General features: G+C 48.0%; 2 protein-coding genes across 2 annotated transcripts; one reads left to right on the top strand and one right to left on the bottom strand.

Annotated features, from left to right (window-relative positions):
* Positions 1-1,147: 1,147 nt before the first annotated feature.
* On the top strand, positions 1,148-13,260 carry LOC104276328 (rho GTPase-activating protein 20-like; the record flags this gene model as incomplete). Its single annotated transcript, XM_009872601.1, has 13 exons — positions 1,148-1,318; positions 1,936-2,085; positions 2,774-2,815; positions 3,559-3,643; positions 4,528-4,605; positions 5,346-5,412; positions 6,529-6,717; positions 7,147-7,322; positions 7,846-8,007; positions 9,151-9,260; positions 10,070-10,259; positions 10,866-10,983; positions 11,519-13,260. Coding segments are annotated over 13 exons (3,280 nt in total), but the record flags the coding sequence as incomplete, so codon positions are not given.
* A 4,346-nt stretch (positions 13,261-17,606) lies between these two features.
* Positions 17,607-21,445, bottom strand: LOC104276327 (adrenodoxin-like). The gene is made up of 4 exons (XM_009872600.1): positions 21,294-21,445; positions 18,550-18,674; positions 17,983-18,112; positions 17,607-17,727 (listed from the first exon to the last, which is right to left on the bottom strand). Exons 1-4 carry the CDS (start codon positions 21,443-21,445, stop codon positions 17,607-17,609), a joined length of 528 nt encoding a protein of 175 aa, XP_009870902.1.
* Positions 21,446-24,526: the final 3,081 nt, after the last annotated feature.

Here is a 24,526-nt window from a genome sequence, read left to right as displayed (position 1 = left end):
TTTAAAAAAAGCAGCTACTGACTAGCTTTAACTTCACTCCTATGAAATCAAAGGAGCCCAGTTACGAGGCCAGTGCAAACTGAATTAAGACTAACCACGTCAAAAATACCACCCTTAAAGCTCATGCATTTTTCCCCCTTTTTTGTGTAGAGACTGTCCCCAGACTAGAGCAGTATTGCTGAGACGTGGAGGGAAGACAAGTGTCTCTTTCACACACGTCCTCGCCTGCAGGCAAGATTCTCATTTTTGTCTCTGTGTAGAGACAGGAGGATGTCTGGAGTTTTCCTGTCCACATAAATCTAAGGCCATGTCCCAGAGGTTAACTGATTCAGTCGTGGCTGGGCCCTCAAACACGATCTCTGAGCAAGGCTCAGCACAGAGCTATCGCACCGTCATTCTGCACAGCGCAGCACGGGTGGGATGCGCAGCCCTGCCGGAGCAGTAGGAGAGGGGCTCTGCCAGGGTGCTGGGGGCACGAGAGCAGAGCAGTGCTCAGACAAGCTCTTCCAGCCTTGGAGAGCTTAGGCGAGGGACCGGATCTCATCCCAATGATGGCTTGCTGGCTGCAGCCAACGTGCAAAATCCATCAGGTTTTTTTGGAAGTGGTCAGCACCTGTATCAGTCCCAGTAGAAACAAAATGCTGGATTGCAGCCAGGCAAACCAGGACCAGATGGCTGGAACGAGATGAGTACGTGCAGTTCTGTTCCTTTGTGCTGCAGCCCTTGCGTTGACAAGCAGTTCAGAAGGGCTGGAAAAACCTGCGCAGGAAGGGCACTCCTGCCCCATGCCAGGCTGAGCACTGCCATGAGCCGTGGGTTTTCCATGTTGTTTTCGAGTCACAACTCACATGCATGAGCAGGAAGTAACTGTTTTATCTGAGTGAGAAATTATTCAAAAATTAGTATTTCAGCAGTGCAACCTCCCCAGATTTTGTGTGAACGTTTAGGCAGTTTTCCATCTCTCTGAGGCTGGTAAAATTAATGGGGCAGAGGCAGGCAAATGCAGTTCCTAACTGAGAGCGACAGAGGCAGTGCTGCGAGAGGCACAGGGCTACTGGGCTGTTCCAAACCAGTAACCTCTGTCCAGTCACGAACCTTTGGCAGAAAAGCTTCTAACAAAGTCTGATGATCTTTCTTCCTTCTCCAGGGAAACTACGCTTTCCTCTTCCCATTCAGACAATGGACTGCCAAGCGGCATGTTCAGCAGCCCGGGCTCCACTTTCATCCTGGACGAGCGCGTACAGCTAACTGTGGGCCTACAGACCCAAGAGAGACATCTGGTCTTGTTCAGTGATGTGCTGGTCATCGCTAAGTCCAAGTAAGAGGAGTTTGCACCTGCTTTGTTCTCCCCAGTATGTGCTGCTGAAGCTAGGCACTGAGCTATTTGTGGAGCAATCACATCAACTCTTCTTTAGAAATGTGCAGCTAAAATATGGCATCTCCACCTTCCTCCTCCAGAAATTCTTTTTAGTATTAATGTTGCACTCCATTTTCCTGAAGGAAAAGATTGTCTAATTGGTTTTGCCCTTTCCCTTATGTGGCTTCTTGAGGAAATAGCATGAGGACAAGAGGCAGTAAGGACAGAAAACTGCCTGCTGGTCTGGCTACTACTGCCACACATAAAAACATAAAAAGAGCTTAAGTGACTTCTCTGCTAACGTAGACAGTACTTAGCCTAAATCGCCCTTTACCTGCACGAGGCTGTAGTGAATCACATTAGCCTGAGCTGTGGCTGTCCCACCAACCCCAAAATCCACTTGCAAAGCTTTCTTGTAATGCCTCTACATGCCTAGGTGTTTAGTTAAGGGGGGTTGGGGGGCGTCTTGTTGCTGCCACTGCATCTGCATGACCAGAAGGTGGCATGACCAGAAGGTGGCATGACCAGAATCTAGGTGTTAGGATCTGGCCTAAAAAAATCCATAATTTGTCTTGCAGGTCCTCCTCCAGCCTGAAGCTAAAAAAGCAGGTGCATCTGAGTGAAGTGTGGACCGGTACCTCTCTCAGCGAAGTGACGGAGAAAAAGATGAGTCCTGAGAATTCATTTGTCATTGGCTGGCCTACCACCAACTATGTTGTCACCTTCAGGTATCTCAGCAGTCACCAGACCTGCCTCTGCAGCCTGGCAGCTGCCCAAGTCTCCCATGTGTCAGGCGAAACAATGACTGAGGCTTGTTTCAGTCTCTACTGCTCTGAGCTTTACTATAGCCCTTCTCCCCACTGAGAGGAGGACTTCCACGCACGTTAGGCAATGTGGTAAAACCTTAGATGTTGGGACACAGCCATCTTAGAAAGATATCTGCAGGATGGTCCCTGAGAGCCTTTTAGAGGGCCAGCCCTTGTAAGTGCTGTCACACCATGTCTGCTATAGCAAACCAGCTTGAGCTGTCGTATAACCTGCATTCTTCATTAGGGTTTGTGCTCTGATATGCCATTTGTGTCTTGGGGAGGAAATAGTAGGAGAAGGAAAATAGCAATTAAAGGGCCCACAAGATGAGTTAACTCCAATATCACGGAAAGATATTTGCCCCTTATCTGAACACTCGCCAGCCTGGGCAGGAAATGTAGTCCAGTGTGTTGCTGGGATTTTTTTGTTACTATTATTTTTGTTATTTATTAAAATAGGACAGAGGCAGGAAAGGACTGTGCTTTTGTCCCAGAGCTTTGCAGGAAGGAACTTTGTTACAGCTATATATAAATGACACTGGGTAGAGTTTCCAAAGGCTGTTACCTACTCAACACTTGTTTGATGATCTGCCTCCCTTTTTATCTTCAGCTCAGCTGACATGAAGGAGCGATGGCTGTCAGCATTACTATGGTAAGTAGCCCTCCTTTCGTCCCCCTGCTGGGTGGTTCCTCTGAGTCCTCAGAGACATTTGCCGTGCTAGGTGACAGACTGCCCTCGCATGTTTTCCATCTACTGTATGAGAAATCCATCTTTGAAGCCTGAATATAGAAGCCCTGGGTGAAAGCAAAACTGGTGTTAACAGTCCAGAAAAGATGAAATCCACTAGAAGACAGCATTGTTGGAGCAGCTCTTTCCTTTTGGAGCCAGACGTTGACTTTGCTAAGCACTATGGAAATGTCACAAGTGTTACTGATTCTTCAGATGCTTTATAAATAGAACTGGAGTTTGTATTTTGTGGCATCCAAAGGCTGCAGTTGTTTCATTTTCCATGTTATGTTTTGATTTTATGTTGTTTCCACTAACATCCAGGCAGAAGTGTTTATATAGGTACAGGGGCGGGGAAGAAGTCTCTTGATTTGTGGAGAACGGCAACGATCCCAAGGATGCCGGGAGGTGGTGTCCTAGACACATCTGTCTGCATTAAATGCTGCCATGTGGGCTTTTGCTAGGCTGGGCCTCAGGAGAGATAAAAAAGCCAGTAAAAGCATGTGACCACACTATGAACACTGCCTGTTATTGTTACTGTTGTAACTCATCTGTATTTATTACAGTGCCAAAGAGCAGGTGCCTTGGACCTCTTGGATCCAAATCTTAGGGTCCTTCTCAAGTTTGGTTGTGAAATTAAATTCCCTTCCCTTTTCATTGATTTTCAGGCATATCAATGAGGCAAAACAGAATGAATATCTGAAGAATCTAAGCCTTCAGATCTTTGTGGTGGATGGTGACAACTGTTCTTCTGTAAGTAAAGCCAAGAAGCTGCTCATCAGACCAACGCTACGTGGAGGTCTGTGGGGTAGGGGTGGGATAGCAGGACTGTGCTGCTGCTTCTACCCCTGTCCAAAATTCAAGTCCCAGCTGAAAAGATCCTAGAGGGTGTGCATCTGGGCAGCTGCATCCTTCCCACTGGAAGACCCCTGAGAGAGTTTTGGTCTAAGTCAAGAGACAGCCAGACCCTTACCAAACAGCACGTAATTCTTAAGCTTATTCTTGGCCCCTGGCTTCTTTTAGCTTTTCCTTTGGCTTCACTTCCTAATTGGTGATGGTTTGTGGTTGAGTGCCCAGTCATTCCTATTTTCAGTGCACTAAATTGAGGACATTAATCATGAGTCACTGGTGTCTTCTCCTGAATTAATTTACTGGAATGTGTCTCAGCCTCTTCATATTACTAGCATACGTTTCTAGGCTTCATGCCAAGCTTGGTGGGTCACATTTACCTCCTAGGGACTCTTCCCCCAGAGCGCAACCCCATAAACTCGTGGTTTATTAATGTTGTGCCACGTCACCCTTTGGAGGGACAGTGGCACTACTATCAGTCAAATACTGATGTGATCAAGTACAGCATGCAAATACCACCCATCTTGTGATTTCTACGGGGCAAAGTCTGTGGTACATTTGGTATAATAAACCCATGAGAGAAAAAATAGCAGAGAACAGTTTTCACAATATATAGCCATCACCCTTAACAATGATTCCAGCGTAGTTCTGATAGCCGTGAACATTTAGCAAAGAGGGTGAATATACTGGTAACTGACATTTTCTCCAGATTTTCAAGCTACAAGAAACTGCACCCAGACTTCATGCCTTCTTATTAGCTTCCTAATTTTCTCTGTTTTCCTCTCTAGACTACCACAGTCAATGTGTCCAATATGGAAACTGCAGAGAGTGTAATGAAGAAGACCCTTCTTCAGCTTGGACTTCCCGTAAGTGGCAGTTGCACATTCTGCCAGACCTTAGCGGAGGAAGCGGGCACTGTCTGGTTTGCAGGACGGTGCAGATGTGGAAAAGTCTAGATTTGCTGTAGCCCACCAGTGAGGAGTTAATATACTCTGGACTACAAGCAATCTGTTTGTGTGGGTGCTGAGTATTAGAAACACAGACCTGCTTACATGCCTACATTAAATTCAATCCTCATATAATGAAGTCCTTTGGATTTCAGAGGTCTCCAAGGCTTGCAATCCAGCATTTAGATTGAGCCAAGCTTGTCAAAGGATTATTAATATAGCTGTAAATTACTGAGCAAATCAGTGACATTATCAGATGAGCCTTGCCCATTACAGTGTTTAACAGGTAGTTTTGAGAGCGTCCCTGTGGTTTAATGCCAAGGGAGGATGCTCTCATGAGACCCCACCTGGAGTACCGTGTCCAGCTCTGGAACCCCCAACACAAGGAGGACGTGCAACATATTGCTAAAACAGGCCGGGAAGCCCTCGTGTGGGTTTGCATCCTGCTGGCTCTCAGTGTTTTCTTCTCCTGAACCTTTCCCCTTCCACTCCGTATGGGGAAGATGGATCTGGTGCGCGGTCCCCCCAGCTGTGTGGCTGTCCTGGAGACAACCGTGCTTCTCCGGCTCCTCCGTCTGTTCACCCTTCCTTGCTGAGTGGAGTGCAAGCTCAGGGAGCCTCTTACAATATTTTTCTTTTCTCTGTTCCTCAACTGCCAGGGCAGGACAAGTGAACACCACCTCTGGGTGATCTCAGGAAAAGATGACCCTGCTTACCCTCTCATTGGTAAGAGCTCTCCCCCCGTGCCTCAATTCTAGCACCACAGGAACAAGTGATAAATGATACTGGGGTGTGTGGCAGAGAAACATCTCAAACATTGCACTCTTCACTTAAACAAGCCATGGTAGGGGGACTGTCAGTGATGTGATTTCAAGATGATTTCAGAAATACGTGAAACATTTTTGAATAAGCCACTGAATTTTGTCGGTTAAGTTCTAAGCATTCATCATGGAGATGATTAAAGCTGAAATTTTCCAATAACAATAACAAAAATAATAGCAACAGCTTTTATTGGAGAGTTGTTGGCAAAAACGAGACAGCAAAATATAAGATTAAACATACAATCTGCCAGAAAGGAAGCACACTGATTTACCCAGCATCTAAACAGAAGCTGTTGGATGCATTTAAACTGATGCTTGCGGCTCCGAAAGATATATCAATGATGCAGCTAGTGCTCACACTGTTTTGCCCTGTAGTGTACTGCTTACTTATGCCAAACAAGTAATCTCTGCATTAACTCTGCATTAACTCTGTTTTTACTGGTAACCCAATAGACACATCCCCAGGCTCTCCAGGGAAGTTTATGCATCTTGGTTTATTAAAGAGATCTTGGTCCAAAGACCATGGTGTCATTGTAAGACTGTTATTCTGGGGCTCTTCAGACTGCACGTGTTTATTTATGGGTACTTAGTAGTGTTTTCCAAGTTGTCGTGGCACATGCTTATTTTTGCATTCATGCAGTACATACTAGACTGTCATAGTAAGCCAACGCCTGCACGGAGCAGTGCTTACAGTATTTTGGTAGTGCAGTGGGGCCCATGAGCATATTAATAAGGGCTCAAACCCAGTTCGTAGTGCTTTGTCGCACAAAGTTCTAGAGAGCTGCTAATGAAGAGTGCCTAACTGGGTTTGACTGGACGAACTTATTTATAAAGCAGTCATCATGAATCTGCATAGATGTGCCCTGGCTATTGTAGACCATAGGTGGAGGTTTTGAGCAACTTTGCTTAGAGTCACAGTGGGAGCCATTGGATGTGGCTGCGTCCTTGTGCCCGGATTTGGAGCTGTCCTCACGTAGCGCTGCATCTTTCCTTGCTCTTTACGCAACTCTTTGCTCAACAGGGCATGAACATCCTTTCAGCATCGCATTGAACTCTCTCCGGGACTCTGCTGACCACCAACAAGGAACTAACAACAACACCTTCCTGGCTGATGGGACAGAGGCTTCCTTCCTTGATCAGCTCCCAAAGGAAAAACAGTGTCAGTTTGTCCTGAAGCCCAGGCTCCAAGCTCCAGTGCAGCTGAGGAGAGGTAGGGCCTGTGGGAGTGCCTCGCAGCCAGGCAGACTTTGCTGCTGTCCACGGCAGTGCCAAACTCTTCCTAGCATCAAACAAGTATCCCGGAGCCACTCTGACACCTGCGTGGATGCAAAGAGGAAGAGGTTGCAGAGGGCCTAAATTCATCTGTGCAAATGTTTACAGTTAGCTTTCAGTCCTTAATTAGCTTTCAGTTGCAATCTGTTCTTACCTTTCACGGACAGCAAGGTTCTCTGAAGAACAGTGATCGAATAAGAGCTTTGCTGATGGTTGAGCAATGAACAAATGGTTTCACTGCTCCATATATCTGATCATCCCCATCGAGAGTATGGCTATGAAACATGTGATGGTGGAAAGTTCTTTCTTTGCTGGGACCTCTGCTCCCACCATAGAGCTGGTAATGAAGGTCTATGTTTCCTCTCAGGGTCACTGCAGAAACACACCAAGAGGAAGAAGTCTTTGATTGACTGGGCCCTGCGCCGCAGTGCCAGCACCCCCACAGGCAGCCCTCCTTCGCAGTCACCCACCACTCCACGGAAGCTCTTTGGCCTGTCTCTGTCCTCTGTCTGTCCTGATGGGATCCTTCCCAAGCCAATCATGGTAAGGAGCAGCCTGGACTGTTCGTCCTGATGTAAAATTGATGCATTTAGCACAGAATTTAAAGCCACTTCTGGTATTTGTGACAATTGGATAGGGAAGACGACCATCATTTGCTTGCGATTCAAATGTAGCTCGGTAACCAGGGTGAGAGTATCCCTCTCCTCTGTAATCCGTGTCATTTTGTGCACAGACGTCCATCCTGTTTCGATGGGTGTCTCCAAGCAGGTCAGCACAAGCTGACAAGAGGCAATGTCCATGGGCTGTGCCATGCTACATAGCCTAGACCTCCTTCACTGCAGGAGTCCACTGGACTCACACTTGCTGCAGGACAAGCATACCCACATGAACTGTACCTGCAACCCAGCTGGCAGACTTTTGTCGCTGGTTAGATCATGATAAATCTCTTGTGTGTCTGTCCTCTTCCCGGTACTTATGCTAATTATGTTATAATAGCTGAGGTATAATAAACACAAACAACAGGCTAAAGTGTTAGGCTCTTAAGTACAACTGGTCTTTCTCTTAGGACATGCTGCTCCTGTTGTACCACGAAGGCCCCTCTACTAGGGGCATTTTCAGACGTTCTGCCAATGCCAAGACTTGCAAGGAGCTGAAAGAGAAGCTGAACTCTGGAGATGATGTCCAGGTGGATGGAGAGTCAGTCTTTGTGGCTGCAGCTGTCATCACGGTATGTTTGGCCGTGTAAATCATCTGTCTGGGCTAGTGGTACCCTCCTTCTTTAAGGAATCAACTTGAGTCCTTATGGGTAGTGAAGATTGGGGCAGGGAACAGAAAGAATTTTCCAGCAAGGCAGGTTCTAACCTGATGGCTTGATCCATCTACATGCACAGAGGTGTCTGCCTGACATAGTGGTGCTTTTTTTTCACATGCCCCTGTTGCCCTCAGGCCAGTGTTCCATTCTTCACCTCCCTGTACAAAGCAGCCTCCAGCAGACAAAAAAATAAGGTCTCCCTCCACAGTGCCAGAAAGCATGCCAGAGTCTGGACTTAGCAATGCAGATGCTGCTCTGGTATAGGCATGAAGTCCTTTGGTGGCAGCAGCACAGGTGCTCTTTGTCCTTTCTGGCAGCACAGAAGAGACTGCCGGGACACATGGGAGGACTCGTGCATTTAAGTGCAACTGCTCTGCTTTCCACCAAATGGAAAGGCCGTGCCCAAAGGAGCTGGCCTGTACCCTAAAGCTTTCACCCTCTAATCGGCCAGCAAGCAAGGGAGAAAACAGCTGCCAAATCCAAGCAGAAGGGTTGTGGTGGGCAGGGGATGGAGCTTTTAAGATGACCCAAGTTTTAGTAAGGAAAAGCCTATATTTTGCACTGGCAATTAAATGTGGTCAGAACAATTCAGGTACCTAAAGTATCAAAAAAACAACCCTGTCTTTTGCTTCTATTGGCCTAATATAAAAAGCTGTTGACTGGGCAGATATTCAGGCACTTCCCAGTGCAAGACATCTCTAAGTTGTTAAACAGTCCCCTGAGAGAAAGACAGCAATCCTCATAGCTGAGAAAAGTTTCCAGAAGAACCATGCACAGCCTTGGGACTGACTCTGCTGCAGCAGAGACAGGTCCTGTCCGGAGGAGGGGCAAGGTCCCAGACCTGGCGCCCCCCCTGCCACCAGCAGCACAGTGCTGCAGTGCTGGACGAGCAGTCCTGAGGAGTACGACGTGGTGGAAGCGGGGAGGAGAAATGTGTGTGTGTTGTGTCTTGTTTTTTGTTGTGCATAATATGAATAAACAATGACTATATGCATAGTGAAGCCAAATCAAGGAATTCAAAACTGACCAGACTGCTCTGCATATATATATTTAATTCAGGATTTTCTCCGAAATATACCTGACAGTGTTCTATCCTCAGACATGCACGGACTGTGGATGGAAGCTGTGGACACGGAAAATTGGGCACATAAGATTGAAGTTATCAAAAGGTTTGTAAAAGCCTTTGTAAAAGCTTCTTTTGGTGGGAGGGGGAGCATACAGCCCTAAGAACAGATTTCATCTTCCTGGCAATGCTCCAGGCCACAGTAGAACTGTTGATGATTGCCAGTGTCATTGGTCAGAATATTTTCCTTTCAGTGGTCTTCTGTGAACATTGTTAACATTTCTGCCCCCTCAAAAAGTCCTTAGAAAATTCTTTTTTGATGACCAGTTCAAATTAACAAAACTCAAAAAAATCACAGTGATTCAGCCACCAGGAGTTCATCAATTGTGGGACTTTGAAAATGGTTTTACTGCCTTAAAACTGCTGCCCAGAGCAAGAACAGTCCGTCAGCATCCTGTGGGACATGCAGTATTTCAAACCTTTTCTTGTCAGTGGCCCAGCTGAGTTTTTGAACCTTGCAATTTGCCCTGGGCCTCCTTCCTCCATTGTCCTTAGAGCATGGGACACAGGCAATGGCATTGTCTCATGTGCTGCTGGCCTGGAGCTGTGTGGATCTCCTTTGGGCGATCATTGTTCATTAAGGCATTATAGATTTCTAGCCACATCTTCTGGAGGCATGTCCCTTGGTCCCTCCAGCTTGGTGACCAAAGCGGGTAGGCTGTATGGGTGTAAGGTTGTGGCTCTCACACGAGTTGGTGGAGGGGAGTGACACAGTCTTAGTTTATTATCAAATTTGATTGTCTCAAACTGTTTGCAAAAGGGTAGAAGGCAAAAGCTTTGGGAAATACCTTCTGATACTTGAAGAGCAGATTTTGGTAAGCAGGGCTGTTTTCTTTTGTTCCACTCCCTGAATAGTCTAGTCAACCAGCTTCCAGAGGCCAACCTCATCTTACTCAGACATCTCTTTGGAGTCCTCCATCATATTGAGCAGAATTCCGGCGTGAATCAGATGAATGCCTTTAACCTGGCTCTGTGCATAGCACCCAATATGCTGTGGCTACCAAGTCCCACTGGGCCTGAAGAGGAGAGCAGGTCTACAAAGAAGGTGATCTAACGTGAGCTTGACCTCATGTTCATCTTCCCCTTTTACTGCTTTTTATGGACACTGTATTTCACAGCCTAAAGGAAGGCATAGGGTCAGAGACAGTGCTGGCTGGAGGCTTCATCCTTCCCCTGTACAGCTGTGCCCATGCTGGTAGGGGCATTTAGCCACTTGGTTTAGCCAGGGTGGAAAGGGAAGCTGTGGATGTTTTACCAGATGAGTGTCCTACATGGTCAAGCAAGCGCAAGAAAGTTGGAGCAACTGAAGTTACACACTGCCACTTCAGCTGGGTCTGAGGCCAAGTCGGCACGGAACATGATGGTGCATTAGAAGGGAGAAATCCCTGCTTCTAGCTTACGAGCTGTTACCTGTAGTATGGAAAATTGTAGAACATGCTGTACCCAGCTCATTGTACCAGTTCATGTAGCTCATACTCTTGCCCCAGCTGTAGTTCCTGCAGAGGCATTGCCACATTCTTAGTAGCTTATTGAGCGAAAGGTTTTGTGGGAAATTATGTCTTTGTCAAAGAAGTAGGGACATTCTGGGACTGATCTGCATACAGCTGGCTATATATTTGTGAAACTGACTCTAAATTTGTGTCTTTGCCAGGTGGCTTTGTTAGTGCAGTTCCTGATTGAAAACTCAGGAGAGATTTTTGGAGGTGACATTGCTTCCTTGTTTCAAAGACCAGATAAAAAAAAGTCCAAAACCTCAAAGGAATCCCTGGGTAAGTTGTGGTACCTGTATCTTCCAGAAACGTTTAAATCCCTTTGTGTCTCTTTCAAGGAAAGGTATTGAAAAGCTTCACCTTCAGTTTTCCCTTTGCCTGTCAGGTATAGGCAAGACATGAGGGCAAAGCGGAGGGCTGAGGTGTGTCACTTCAGATGTGTCCCTGAGGATGGCTGCCTTTCTCTGCGGCTGCCATTCAACCTATTCCAGCCATCACAAGAATTTAGTGTGGCTTAGCAGTGCTAAGTCCTTCCAGTCTTTTCTTCCAGTTTAGTTCTGCAACCAAATAATTGAATGGAGAGAGACTGAGTTGCTGCTGTTAACTATTCTGTGAACACAGGCCAGTGGCAAAAGCTCAGGTCATCAAGCCAGAATTGTTTTATATTGGTCCTAATCCTGCTCTGGTCTCTCTGAAAACAGTGGCTCATCTTTGCTTTTCAGTGGACTTGTTAATATTTCCCTGTCTTGATTGTAAGGTACTGTATGGGGTTAGAAAACACAGGTAACAGAATAATTTGTGTCCTCTGCCCCAGGCATAGGTGTGGTGCAGCACAATGATTCCTCTGATGAGCTGGAATTTTCTACTTGTGACCCAGAAGGACCAAAGCACCACCTGGCACCTGAAACAGATGCCATTTTTGAACCACCCAGCAGCTTGTTACTCGATGAGGAACAAGAAGACTGGGACCTGTTCAGTGAGATTACAGCCTGCTACCAAAGCAAAGCCCAGAAGAACGCCAGTGCAGACAGCTACGACCTCCTGGAAGAGGAGGGTTCCTTCTGCTCCATCGGCTCGATACGCTCTCTCAGCCCAGCCAGGGACCGGTGCTCGTCAGAGCCCAGTGTCTGCCTCAGCTCCCAGCTGCCTGCCCAGGAGCACGAGCCGGTGGCCCGCCAATCCAGCTGTGATGCCACCATCATGGGCAGCCACACAGACTATATTCACAGGCTCAAGCAGCTGCAGGTGGAGAGCCAGAGGTTAATAGATGAAGGCCTAAGCCCTGGGGTTAATAAGGCCAGGCAGAACTTCTGGCAGTCGCCTCAGACCAGTTGTAGGGTGAAGAAGCTCAGCCTTCAGAAATCCAGCCTGTCCAACAGGTCCAGCTTCTCTAGCCTGTCCTCTACCACCACCTCCCCATCTGCCTCCTCACTCAGCTCCTTAGACAGTGCTTTCTCCTACTGCTCAGAGTCATCAGCCATCAGTCCCACAGACGTCTCATCCCTGCCATTCATGTTTGGCACATCTGCAAGGCTTCATGCTGCATCCCCCAAGATTGCCAAGAGGTCCCCAAAAGAGTGGCACAAGCCCTTCACATCTCCTGTGCCTTTACACACGGGCGACCTGGACAGTTTCCATGAGGATGAACCCAAGGCTGGAGAGAGCAGTCATTGCTTTGGAGAGAGGAGAAGTTCTCCCTCTGTCAGTGGAACTGCCTTGGGAAGCCCGCTAGCTGGCATTGACTGGGAAGAAGAGGAGAGACAGATGACTTGTGCAGGGGGCCCTGGCCCGGGGCTCAGAAGCCAGGATTGCACCAAAGAGTTTGAACAAAACACTGGGCTCCCAGCTGCCAGCTCACCCGCTGAGAAACCCCCACACATCAGCCACCAGCAGCACAGGGAGAAGGCAATGAAGAACTTAGAAATCAAAAGCATGGATGCCTGCCCTCCAAGCCAGGAAAGCCTGAAGCGCACCAAGATAACATTTTACGTGGCCCCTAATAGAGAAAGCTCTTGGAGGTCTCCAGTGGAAGAGGAAGAGGAGAGATCCATGGCAGGCACCAGCAGCAGTGACCCCCCCAGCAGCAGCAGTGAGCAAAGCTTGTCCAAGAGCTTGCAGACTGTGAGAGTCCATATCCCCCAGACAGTGTTCTATGGTCAGAATACCCCCCTTGTCCTGCAGTCCACCTCCAGGCACGGCTGCCATGAGCCGACAGCCCCATCCCTGCAGGCAGAGCACAGCGAGAGCCCCCAAAGCGCCTCCACTCCTGAGGAGCTGGAGAGTGCGGCGGTGGGAATGGCGCCTGCGCAGACTCAGAGCAAGGGCTTCAACCTGTTCAGCCACACTGTCTGCATCACCCTCCCCACCTCTGTCCGAAACACCGTCAGGGAGTACTTCACATGCGATGACACCAAGACCTGTCCTGCAGCTGAGGTGGAAGCGGTGGAGGATGAACTCCTTCGGAGCAGAGTGGCATGGCTCAGGAGCCAGCCACTGGCAGAGGTGGCCACAGAGGAGCGTGAGACAGTGACGTTTGCAGAAGAGACATTTGTCTAGGGAGGTGGAAGAACTGAACATTTTTATGTGTATGTGCAGCAGAAAATATTCTGTAAGATATGAGCAGGGTGTGAAGAGTCTAGCAGGCTGCATAGGGCAATAAGTGTAAAGTGACACTAATGTGTATGTATTGTTGGAGCTCAACATTCACTTTGGATGAGGCGGGGGAGGGGGAGGGATTGTTGTTTTTCTTTACGCCCTTTTTCTACACAAGAAACTTCACTGGCTGGGTGTCTAGTGGGCTGGCTGCCACCAGACTCACCTTGTCTGTGAATTAGTTGCCCTGTACAGGGTCTGATTCGGTTTCTTTTTAAAGCAGGGAAGAAGAAACTCCACTTTATTTTTGCCAGTCAGCTGCTTATGTCTGTGGCTGACCAGAGAACTGGGAAGGCTCATGCTCCATCAGAATCAGTTAAAAATCTTTACACTTGCACAAAATCCTCCACTGTTCACTGTTTGTCATCACCATTCATCCAGAGAAAGACCCTTCACCTCCATCCCAGAAATCACTGCTGCTTCTTTTTGCTCATCTGTTGTCCCTGGTGATCCAGCTCATAGTCTGCGTTCATTATTGTTGGAGGCTGGGCTCCAGAAACACCAGATAGAGCCCAGAGCCCAAAGCCCAGCTTTCACTGACAGACGCCATATGTAACATTTTAACCCCAAGATTGCTTTTTTCCCTTAATTAATTGTGTCTTTGCATACCTCCCACAAAGCTAGCATGTGACAGAGCCACAGTTACATTAACGGATTTTAGCACTGTCACTTTGGCAGGGCTATGAACATTTGTCTTCTTTGGTGTCCTCTGGGAGTAGCTTGGCCCTTCAGTCTTAGTAAAATGTGATGTTCTGTTTCTGTAAGTGGTGGTGACCTTTCAGAAGGTCCTTTCCAAAGGCATTGTGGATGGGCCAACTAATCAAATTCTGAGTCATGCTGAGCGGGACTTAAGCAGGATTTGGCTTTAGCATGAGGTCAGGGAGTTGTGGAAGTTGTCAAGACTGTTGTCGAGTAGATGCGGAAGCAAAGCCCCATCTGGTCAGAAAGTTGTCAGGACAGTCCACAAGCTGACACTGTGCAGGCTCTAGCAGCACTGAAGCAGTCCCAGAGGAGCATCGGGTTCCCAGACAGCATAGTACACGGTCCAGTGTGCTCCAGCAGAGCTAAGTCTGGAGAAGTACCGGACAGCAATGTGCTAAGCACGCTGCTTGGGTTGCACCACTGAAGAAATGCAGCCTGTGGTTTCTTGGAGCATCCCTGTGATTCCGCTCCAAGCAATGCTCAGAAGCACCATAGCCATAATGGGACTTGCTTAGAGGCATGTGGTGCTGCCAGCTGAGCTCTAAAAAGAAGCTGAGAGCATCACATTAGTTTGACAGGTGTTAAGAAGACTGTGAGAAAAGTCTTGAAGTTTAAAACGGTTCAGGATGTTTCATCTGAAAGCCATGTGAGAGTTTTCTGAGGTGGTTTCACAGAGACGGTCCTTTTACTCAATTTACTATGAGTGGGTGAAGGACAAAGGAAGCACATGAATCCTAACAATTGGAAGGCAGTTCTTGTGGAGTTAGTGCCCCCTGCAAGTGGCTGAGTGTCTGCAAATAGGCAGAGCTGGAGTTGCATCCGTGGTTCAGTCCTTGCAGAGACAGAAGCCACCTCTCTGCAGGGATCCAGTAGGTGTCAGCTGCCTGCACTCATCGGCAGGTGCCAGTGACGGTCAGTGCCAGGAAGCCAGCCCAGCACTCCAGATTCACACCACTGAATACCAGGGGAGAGAGGGGGAAGCCCAGGGCCCACTCGCCGAGGTGTGTAGAGTTTAATTTGTTGTGTGCATGGTGTTTAACTGCCAGATCTGTCCCAGATCAACTCGTATGATGAAAGGTGTATATAATTGTAATATAGCTCCCTCGGCCATCGTTTTCCTCACACAGGAACACTGAGAAGGCATTCACAGTCATTTTTTCTAGAGCTACGGTTCTAACTATTTCAATAAAAGACACGCAGGTTGGTTTGTCCCTGTGGTGCAGCAATCACCTTTTGTTCCCTTGCTCTTCCCTCACTTCTGTGCTTGGGTGGTGGGGTTTGCAGAACACTGAGCTGTGCTGTGAAACACATGTGCTTCCCACTCCAGCGCTGTGAGGCTGACCATGCCTACGAGGAGGTCTCCTCCAGCAAACCAGCTCAGGCAGCACTCTTTCTGTATCCTTTCAGGAAGGTGGAACAACACTAAATATTGGGAGAAAAGTCTGTCTGTACTGGGAAGAGCAACTATTCTTTATTCTAAACATTAGGGGATTGTGAACTGGTTCAGTGGCAGGGCTGCTCTCAGTTTAAGCAAGGGGGACCTTGGCCAAATGCAGAGTATGGGCTCACAATTTGCGTCACCTGGAAGAATTGCAAGCAAGTTAGAGTGATACTAGTTTCCAGAAACGTCGGGAGAGGCAGGGCAAAACACGTTTTCCTCTTGCCATCTTAGGGTGCCTAATACGGGCACATTTCCCTGGATAATTGCTCTAACCCAGCTCTCTACAAAGAATTTTTTAATTTTTTTTAAAACAAAGGCCAACCAAATCCTCCAAAATTTATCAGAAAGGTAGCACAAACCATGGTCCCTTTAGGAGCACATGGCTGCACAGCTAAGACAGCATGCCACACAAGACAGAGGGAGACTTGGCCACTGCAAGGGCACAGAGACCTTGCCTTCCCCGAGACGTGGATATCTGCAGCCCAGGCAATAATGCAATTCCAAGAGTCCAGGTTGCTGGAGACCAGGATGCTCCCCACATTTTGGTACCCAGTTCTGCCCCCACTAAGTTAGCAGAAGCGTTCCATGTTCTTCCAGGCCATCAAGACACATATCGCAGATTAGTCATAGATTTCCTAGGGACAGCAGACCTGGAAACCTGTGGGTTTTGCGCCATCTCTAAACCCTCCAGATCTGGGCCACAGTCCCCAGACTAAAAGGTCCTGGAGCTCCTGTCTTCTGCTGAAGAGCAATGCCAAACTACTGCTTTTAATCCCAGGAAACTCAAGGCCCTGAGTGCAAACTGCCCAAAATGCAAATTCCAACCGAGTTCTCATGAGAGCACCCAGATCTGCTGCCAGCCCCGGGGCAGGGGACACCCCGTGGTGTCTTGGAGGGGGGGGGAGCCAGAGGTGGGGAGCCAATGCCGACTGCGGAGGCATGCAGGGTGCCTGGGGCGAGGGATGGGGGGGACACGGAGACACCTTGCCACCCCGCCCGGACACTCCTGGTCAGCACCTCAGGAACCCCCTGGAAACCCCCTAGAGACCCCCAGGGCCCTCCCCGGTCAGACTTCGGACACCCCTGGGCCCCCTCGGACACCCTCCAGACGCCCCTGGAACCCATCTGACACCCCATGGACACATCCCTGGACCCCGTGCAAAAATCATAAACATCTTTTACAGGGCTGGGCTGCCACCTTGCCTAAGAACAGTAACTTGTTATTTTAAATCACTCGCTAAACATAGCCTGGGTTTTAACCAAATTCATAGGAAAGGTTTCTGTGCAGAATTCTGTTTGGAAAACTCACAGATCATGGATTGTCTACAGCGTTTAGATGGCAAGTTTGACATACTCACTTAAGCACAAGGGGAAAATCCATTCAAGTAAACTGGGGCAACAGGATATACTAACTAAATTTCCAAACTCATTCTATTCCAAGCAGGCTCGTGTTACCAGAAAAGTGCGTTTCATAGGTCTAAAGCTTGATAATTAGAATTTTATTTGTGGTAGTACAACAATGTGAAAATTTAGTATTTGGAGAAAGGAGCAGATCATGGCACGTAACAAGTCTGTGACATGCAACATCTCAGATTCATAGACAGTGATAGGAAATGTCAGCATTCAAATGGTTATCAGTATGTTCTTGCCAGCCAAGCTGCCTATGTCTTCAGGCCAATCAGCACACCATCTTGCCAGCTCTTCTTAAGTTTCCCAAATTGGGGAAAAGTCTGCTCCAGGGTTAAAGAGCCAAGCCTTGCAAAATTCCCAGCAGTTACTCAGAATAGCAGAATTCCGTAATTTTCGAAGGAGAGGGTGAGTCACATGCAGAACAGAGGTTTCCTGGCACCCATCCAGGGAAATGTAAAGCCATACACTTCGGTCTGGTTGTGTTCATCAGAGAACTTAAACATTCAACCTTTAACATGTACCAAAGACCCTCGCATTAAGCTCTGTTTAAACAAGAGATGTGCCAAACCCACATTTATACTGAATCAGATCTCTGTCATCTACTGCAGCCAGTCACAAAAAGCAACAGTGTTAAGCAAAAGCAAGTGCCATGCCACACCTAAAACGGGGATGTGAGTTGTACAGGAGTCGTTTCCAGTCAGTGTTTGCTTTGCTTTCCAACTTCCAGCTGCCTCCTGATGTCGGATACATCCATGGGGACCCGCACTGTCAGACCATTCATTGATTTCTTAATGCACACCTGGCAGCCAAGGCGAGATCTGAGAAGAAAGCATGAAGTGAGGTTTGTCTGTTCCCACAGTAAAGGAAGAAACTCCCCACCCACACTAGCATGTCTGGCCCAGGCTGGGTTTTTGCTGAAGTTCCCGTTAAAGGCCTTCCATGCCCCAAGAGAAATCAGTTCTAGAGGCACAACCATAACACAGAATAATCCTGTCCCCTTGGAAATGGGCACCAGGTGCTGGGAATCTGCTTCAGAGGCTCGAGAATCTACTGTGACCACTAGGGAGACTTACGTCTCGGTGAGTCCATACGCCAAGTCCAGCATGTCCAGCTCTTCATCTGAGATGGCATCCAGCTTTTGGAAGGCATCCTTCTCAAAGATGAGGTGACAGGTGGAGCAGGCTAATGTTCCTTCACATGCACCTGGTGGAGAAACAAGGGGATGACAGCAAATCAGAAAAAACTGAGGAGGTGAGAGAGATCATCTTGAGGAACAGTGTGAGAAAAGGTCCTGTGACAGATCTGGAATATGTCAAAAGACATGCCAGAAAACACAACGGATGTCTGCAGATTCCAGCCTGCCTCTTTGGGATAATCACAACCAGTTTTCTAATTTGTACGACAGCCCTAACCAGCCAAATGCATTGGCATAGGCCACTGGAATCCCAGCAGTTTGGTGTGGAAGTCACACTGCCATCTCAGTCAGGCAAGCTAGCCCAGCAAGCAGCTGTTGGCGAAGCTTGCTTCACGGTCTCAGCAGAACACTGTGTCATGGGTACAGCTGTGCTATTCCCAGGTACCCACTGGTCACAGCACAGACACATAAAACCTAAGAGCACAGCCCCTTGTGCAACACCTACCAAATCCATCGATGTTCAAATTTTGATTGACTACCACTTCCAACAAACTCTCCCCTTCTTTGGCTGTGGCTGTAAGTTGCTCTCCATCCCGGTTTATAAAATGCACCATCACCTGGTCTGCAGAGCTATAAGACAAGTTCGAAAAAAAAAAAAAAGTAATCAGAAGAGCCCATCATTTCCTGCCCACCCACTGTTGGCGCCTTTTGGCTGAGCACTAGAGACATGGCACATGGAAGGAAATGTGCATGCAAACACTTTCTAGAAGAATTATTCCATGCACATCAGAAAAGATCAAATTATCAGTTCTCAGTGGCAGGCAAATCAGAGTTGACCCAACATATTTCCCACTTCATCAGTCGTCCCTCAGAATAAATGTTCAGCTCTGCATAAACAAGTGCAGGTGCTCTGCCCCTGCTGCCTCTGCTGGGGCTGGCTGGCAGGGGAAGCATTTGCAAGTCCTTGAGCGAATTCCATCACAGGGAGCCTTCTTGTGATGAGACGTGTTCAGCCCCAGCTTAGAGAGCAACCACGCTGAGTAACCTTTCACCTGATGTGATTCTTCCTCAGGAGAAATTGGCAGTTATTTTGACAGCCTTCAAGATTTAATGTGGCAGAGGATTAAAACCAAGGCCATCTTAGTGCTGACTTGGGGAAACCTCACCTAGAAGTAAAAGGGAAATAACATCCACTTCATCTCCTCCAGACCAGGCTGTCCCCACATGTGTGGAAAAAGCTGCCACCCTGAACAGTCGTGTCAGAGATTTCTCACGAAGACACTATTCTGAGACCATCTCCTATATTTGCCAGGGGAAGCACATCAGCAAAGAGTGGACTTTCTCAGTGAACAACCTAAACAGTTCCTTAGAAGCAGGAGCTCCCAGTTGCCCAAAGTTTCCACCTGTGCTGAAACAGGGCAGCACCCTGGAAGCAGTGGGTACCTTGCCCAGGACCTCTCAATGTGGCACTGCCCAAGTGCCCATCATCTCAAAGCCCAGGACACTCTCCAGAGGCATAAGGTGGGTCCATCCTTTTCCATCAGGCCAAAAACATGCTTCCAGATCTCTGGAAAGATCCGTGTCCCACAGCTGTGATAAACTCCCGAGCACTAGCAGCATCAGTGCTGCCCTGTGGCCTCACTGTGTCATTTCTGGCACAGGAAAAAAGAACACAACCTTGAGAATAGAGTGAATTTCACAGTGAGAACTGGCCGAGCTCACAATCCCGATTTTTCCCACTTGTACAAGCGCGCGGCTGGGTGAAGCAGCATCCAGAGTCTTCCAATGGAAAGTGCTGCTTGGTTTAAAGCTTGCTGACACTTCTGGAAACCCTGGGGCCAGTGAAACAAGCAGCAAGTATTGATCAGAGCTCTAAGCATTTCTAATATTATCTCCCCATTTCTTGCAATGTATTTGCAATATACACTGAATACAAACTGTCACAGCCCCAGAGTCACACATTACAGCAAACCCACCAGCTGAGGAAGTGCTGTGGTGCCTACAGCCCTCTGTGCTAGGCATCCTCTTGGAATATCTCAGAGATTGGGAGGAGGAACTGGTTGAAAGCAAATTGTTTTGGCATAGCAACATCAGCAGCTGAATGGACTTACCCTGTCTGCTCATCCCTCTCTGCTCCACAGCAGATGTAAAGAAGCACACGGAGATCTCCGCTGATCTCCTTTTAATGTTAAGGACAGAAATACTTAAGGACCAAGTTTAAAAACCTCCCTTTGCTTTCTTAACCTTCAAGAGGCAGAGGGGGAGTACATGGGATGTATCCAGCTGAACAGAAGATAGGAAAGAATTCCTCTAAAAATACAATAGAAAAGGGGGAAGAAACATTCTCCTCTTTCAGGTTCCCAGGCCTTGCTTATTCCACTTTGCGTGACTCACAATCACCACCTAGATCTAATCCCATTTACCTGCTGACAAATCATTGCAGTACATCTCTAAGTGATTAAGTAGGCCGTTTCTTAAAGTGTTGTCACATGGACGTCATCAGCAAGATTTCAAGTGCAGAAAATTCCAGACATATATCTCTTTGGAAAGCCAATCCCCATATTCCATCATTATTTGGACATGAAGAAAAGAGAGAGCATGGGTTACAGAGCACTGGAACAGGTTTGCCCAGGGAGGTTGTGGAGTCTCCTTCCTTGGAGACATTCAAAACCCACCTGGACGTGTTCCTGTGCGATCTACTGTAGGTGGTCCTACCCTGGCAGGGGGGCTGGACTTGATTCAGCTAGCAGGAGCAGAACACAGGAGCCACTGCACCTCCATCAGAGGAGGCCAGCTTCCTGTTTTTCAGAAAGCTTCAGCAGAAAACAATGCCTGGACCATTAGTCTACAACAGGGTCCCCCAGTTACGAAAACAGCTGTGAAATTAGCACCCAGACCATGCTGCAGAAGGAAGAGTTTCCCACATGCAGAATGGAAAGATGAGGTTGCAGTCACGCACAGCCAAGAAGGACCACCCTATTTCCCAAAGCAAACTGCCAAAGAACATCTTTAAGACATTTTAGTCTCCTCTGTTGAAACACCTACAGACATTTCTTTGTAAATACGCAATTTAAAGACTAGTTCTCAAATGTCAATCTAGAACAACTCTCTCTAGGTTTTGATGGATTAGACACATTTATTCCATTTTTAAGCAGGTTTTCTGACCAATGTTGGTTTTATAGTTACGAGCAAAATAATTCGCTACACAACAGAATGGGTGCAGCAAGGAATGTTCCGCATTTTACTCACCTCGGTTCCCCAGAGGCGTCCTGGAGCTTATGCGTGGAGCTGAAGCCTCTTTGGAACACCTGCTTAGCTGGTGTGTGATGCTGCTCAGCCACCTCACAGAGATAAATAAAGCGGGTTTTGCTTGCACTCAGTCCATTTAGCAAGGATCGCATGAGCCCAGAGATGCCTTGAGCTATCATGCTACCTAGTGTCCCACTCCGTGTCTCCTGGGCTGTTGTTTGTTGCAAGGCCAGCTAGATTGAGTTATAAGTACAGCTGGAGAGGAGGGGAAGAGAGAAAGGAGGGGGAAAAAAAAAAAGAACAAAGTAGGACAGCCTCCCGGGGGTGGAGGAAGGAGGGAGGGGAAAGAGGAGGAAAGGATGGACAGAGGGATTGCGTTAGGATCTTGCTGCAGTCCAGTCCATCAGGGCATGGGAACTGCGTGAAGCACGGTACCACGAGCATCATCTCCACATATCAGTCCCCAAGCAACGTTCACCATGTTTTGCCTTACAGACTTCCCTTTTAGGAATGAGGCCTAAATCCAGTTTCAGGAGAAATATTCATTGCAATGTCTAATCATATAAAGGGTCTCACATTGAAGCCTGAAAGTGCAGACTGGCAGGAGCACCGACAGCTGCTGCCTTAGCAACAGAGGGGCATACCAGTCCTGACAGCAATGGGGTGAGAGGAGGACTCACAGATTCTGCTCCATGTGGTTGTTGTCCAGCCACATCATTGCCTTCCGCAGTACTGCAGGCTCCCAGTTCTAAAATGTGGATACTCACTTGCTTTGCAGGATGGTGGTGAGAAGCACCACTTGGACTCGATGATCTTAATTGTCTGTTCCAAACAAAAGAATTCCAATTCTAAGCAGCCACACTTCGCTCTTTTGCTAAATTCTCTGCTGAAAAGTACCATAAAGGCACAAAGTATCATTCATTTCATGCTGATACTCCAGGCTAGGGAGGCTTTTGCCGAAGAAAACTCAAATTTATTCCCAGAAATACTGTCACTATAGTCTAGTCTACCCTCCCCTCCAGGATAAATCAATCTGCCCCGAGGACTAAAATGCAATGGCAGAGACAGTTTAAGTTCTGTTTTATGTGGAGTTTGAGAACAGCTCTTGTCTTAGGAGACTGAATTTTCCCTAATGCCAAATTAACAGTTTGCCAAGAGTTCACTTGGAGTCATATTTGCAGGGCATCACTGACCAAAATCTACTCGCTCCTTTTGCTGAACATGGCCAACACGATATCCCATAAATGGGTATTTTTCTTCTGCAGGATTCGCCCAGGCCAACAGCTCTGTGAGCACAGGGAAGGTGGGACGAACATCTCTGGGATTTTAATGCAGAGCAACGGCTGCCCCCAAATCCAGAGTCAGTGAGAGGACTGCCATACGCCAAGAGGTGCCCACGACATGTCCCCGGCAGCAGCAAGGCAGGGTACAATTCCTTACTTCAAATAATTTGCAGAACAACCTTTGAAGGCTTCCCTCCCCACCCTTGCTTGTCTCATGAGAGCTGGCAGGAAAGCAAGCAGTTTGTTTCAGCTGAATGCAGCTCCAGCCAGCATCCCTGCTCTGTGGCCCTGTGACTCTCAGGGCAGCTTTTCCAGGTGGTTTGCTCATTCCTGAATTTTTCAGCCTTCAAGCTCAAATTCTTGGGCTGCAGCTGACCCCCGAATTTAAAATTGCTCTGTGCAGCCTCTGCGGCTGAGAGGTCCTGCCCAGTCCTGCCTTCACTTTTCACATATTACAGAGATGCCATAGGCAGCCCAGCTCTGTCTCTCGGCCGTTTCCATAGAAGGAAAGCAAGGCTTGCCGTGGGAGATGCAAGGAAAGAGACCACAGGACAGCCAAACAAACCACAAAGCACCTTATCTCTCCAGCAAACCTTGAATTGAGAGATACGCTAGATATATGCGCAGCAGTTTTTACAGCAAGGACATTGGTGTGTTTGCCTGGCACTGACCTCTCTCCTCACCAGCAACTTGGAGCATAGCAAGTGACAGGTCAAAGACACCCAATAGGACAGAGGCCAACACAGAGGGGGAAGTCAGCTCCGAGAGCAACTTACCTGTACTGCAGCGAGCCAAGACACAGCAAAGGGGGCAGCTGTCTTTTAGCAAAAGCAGGAACCACTCTGCCGGAGTAGGAATCATGTCCTACACTGAGTGCGGATAGCCTCTTCTAAGGTCTTTGAAACTTGGGGGGGGAAAAAGGCAGAAGTACAATCTCCTTTTCCCTCCTCTCCCCTATTCCATCCAGCAGGAAGTCTGAACATAAATGCAGCCTTTTCAGAACAAGCCAGTGCTCACCTAGCCTGGGACACAAAAATAGGAAGCTTTGCAAATAACCAGCCTTCTCCCAAAAAACAAACCAACTGACGGAAAACAAAACAACATAACTAAGCAAAAACACCCTTGCTTTGAAAAAACAAACGCACACAAACCAAAACCAACACCTCAGTGTTGCTTTGGAAGCCAGCGCACACTTCGTGGGCAGGAAAGACAAAGTTGAAGTGAACCTTGCGCTCCGCTTCACAGAAGTTTGGCAGAAGCCAAGTTTCCACCAGTGTGCACACAGGCGCATCACCTGTGCCCCCCCATCTTGCCTGCCAGCGGGTCCCACTGCTCCCAGGACAGTGGCTGTGCCTACACCTCTGCTAGAAGGAAAGAATTCACAGCAGGGCTTCTTGGCAGCAGCCAACTCTGGCAATGCAGCTGCTGCTTCTGGGCTGGGTGAAGGCCGCTAAGGAGTTACAGCGCCCTAGCCAAGGCCTTCTTTGCTTGCAGATGCTTCTCCTTCAGTCAGCCAAGGATGTTTCGGAGATGGATGGGCGGGCAATACTGCTGTATGTGGGGCATAGACAGCCTTCACTGTAACCTCCCAGCTCAAGAGCGGTATACTCCACACATCCTTGTCCCTTCAGTACATCTTGATGATTGAAGATTAGCCCTGGCTTCAAAAGATGATGCACAACCAAGGGCAACAGCAATCGCGGGTGCTTGTAATTTTCCAGCTAGCTCTGCTCACCAGAAACCCGCACCGAGGCCACCCTGGACATGCTAGCCTAGTCCTGTGTGCACACAGGCCTGGGCACGGCACAGTGCAGGACCCGCTCACTGGTGGTAAGTTCCAGTAGCAGCTCCTCCTCCTCCCTCCAATCGGTCTATTTTTAAGTTAAACACAATATAAATTTATACTTGGTGTCTCCACAAAGAGATGTATATTCCAGTACTGGCTCCAGT

Source organism: Apaloderma vittatum, unplaced genomic scaffold, assembly GCF_000703405.1.
Source record: "Apaloderma vittatum isolate BGI_N311 unplaced genomic scaffold, ASM70340v1 scaffold14647, whole genome shotgun sequence".
Classification (NCBI taxonomy): Eukaryota; Metazoa; Chordata; class Aves; order Trogoniformes; family Trogonidae; genus Apaloderma; species Apaloderma vittatum.
The sequence above is the reverse complement of the archived record's forward strand: the minus strand, read 5'-3'. Positions and strand labels throughout refer to the sequence as shown.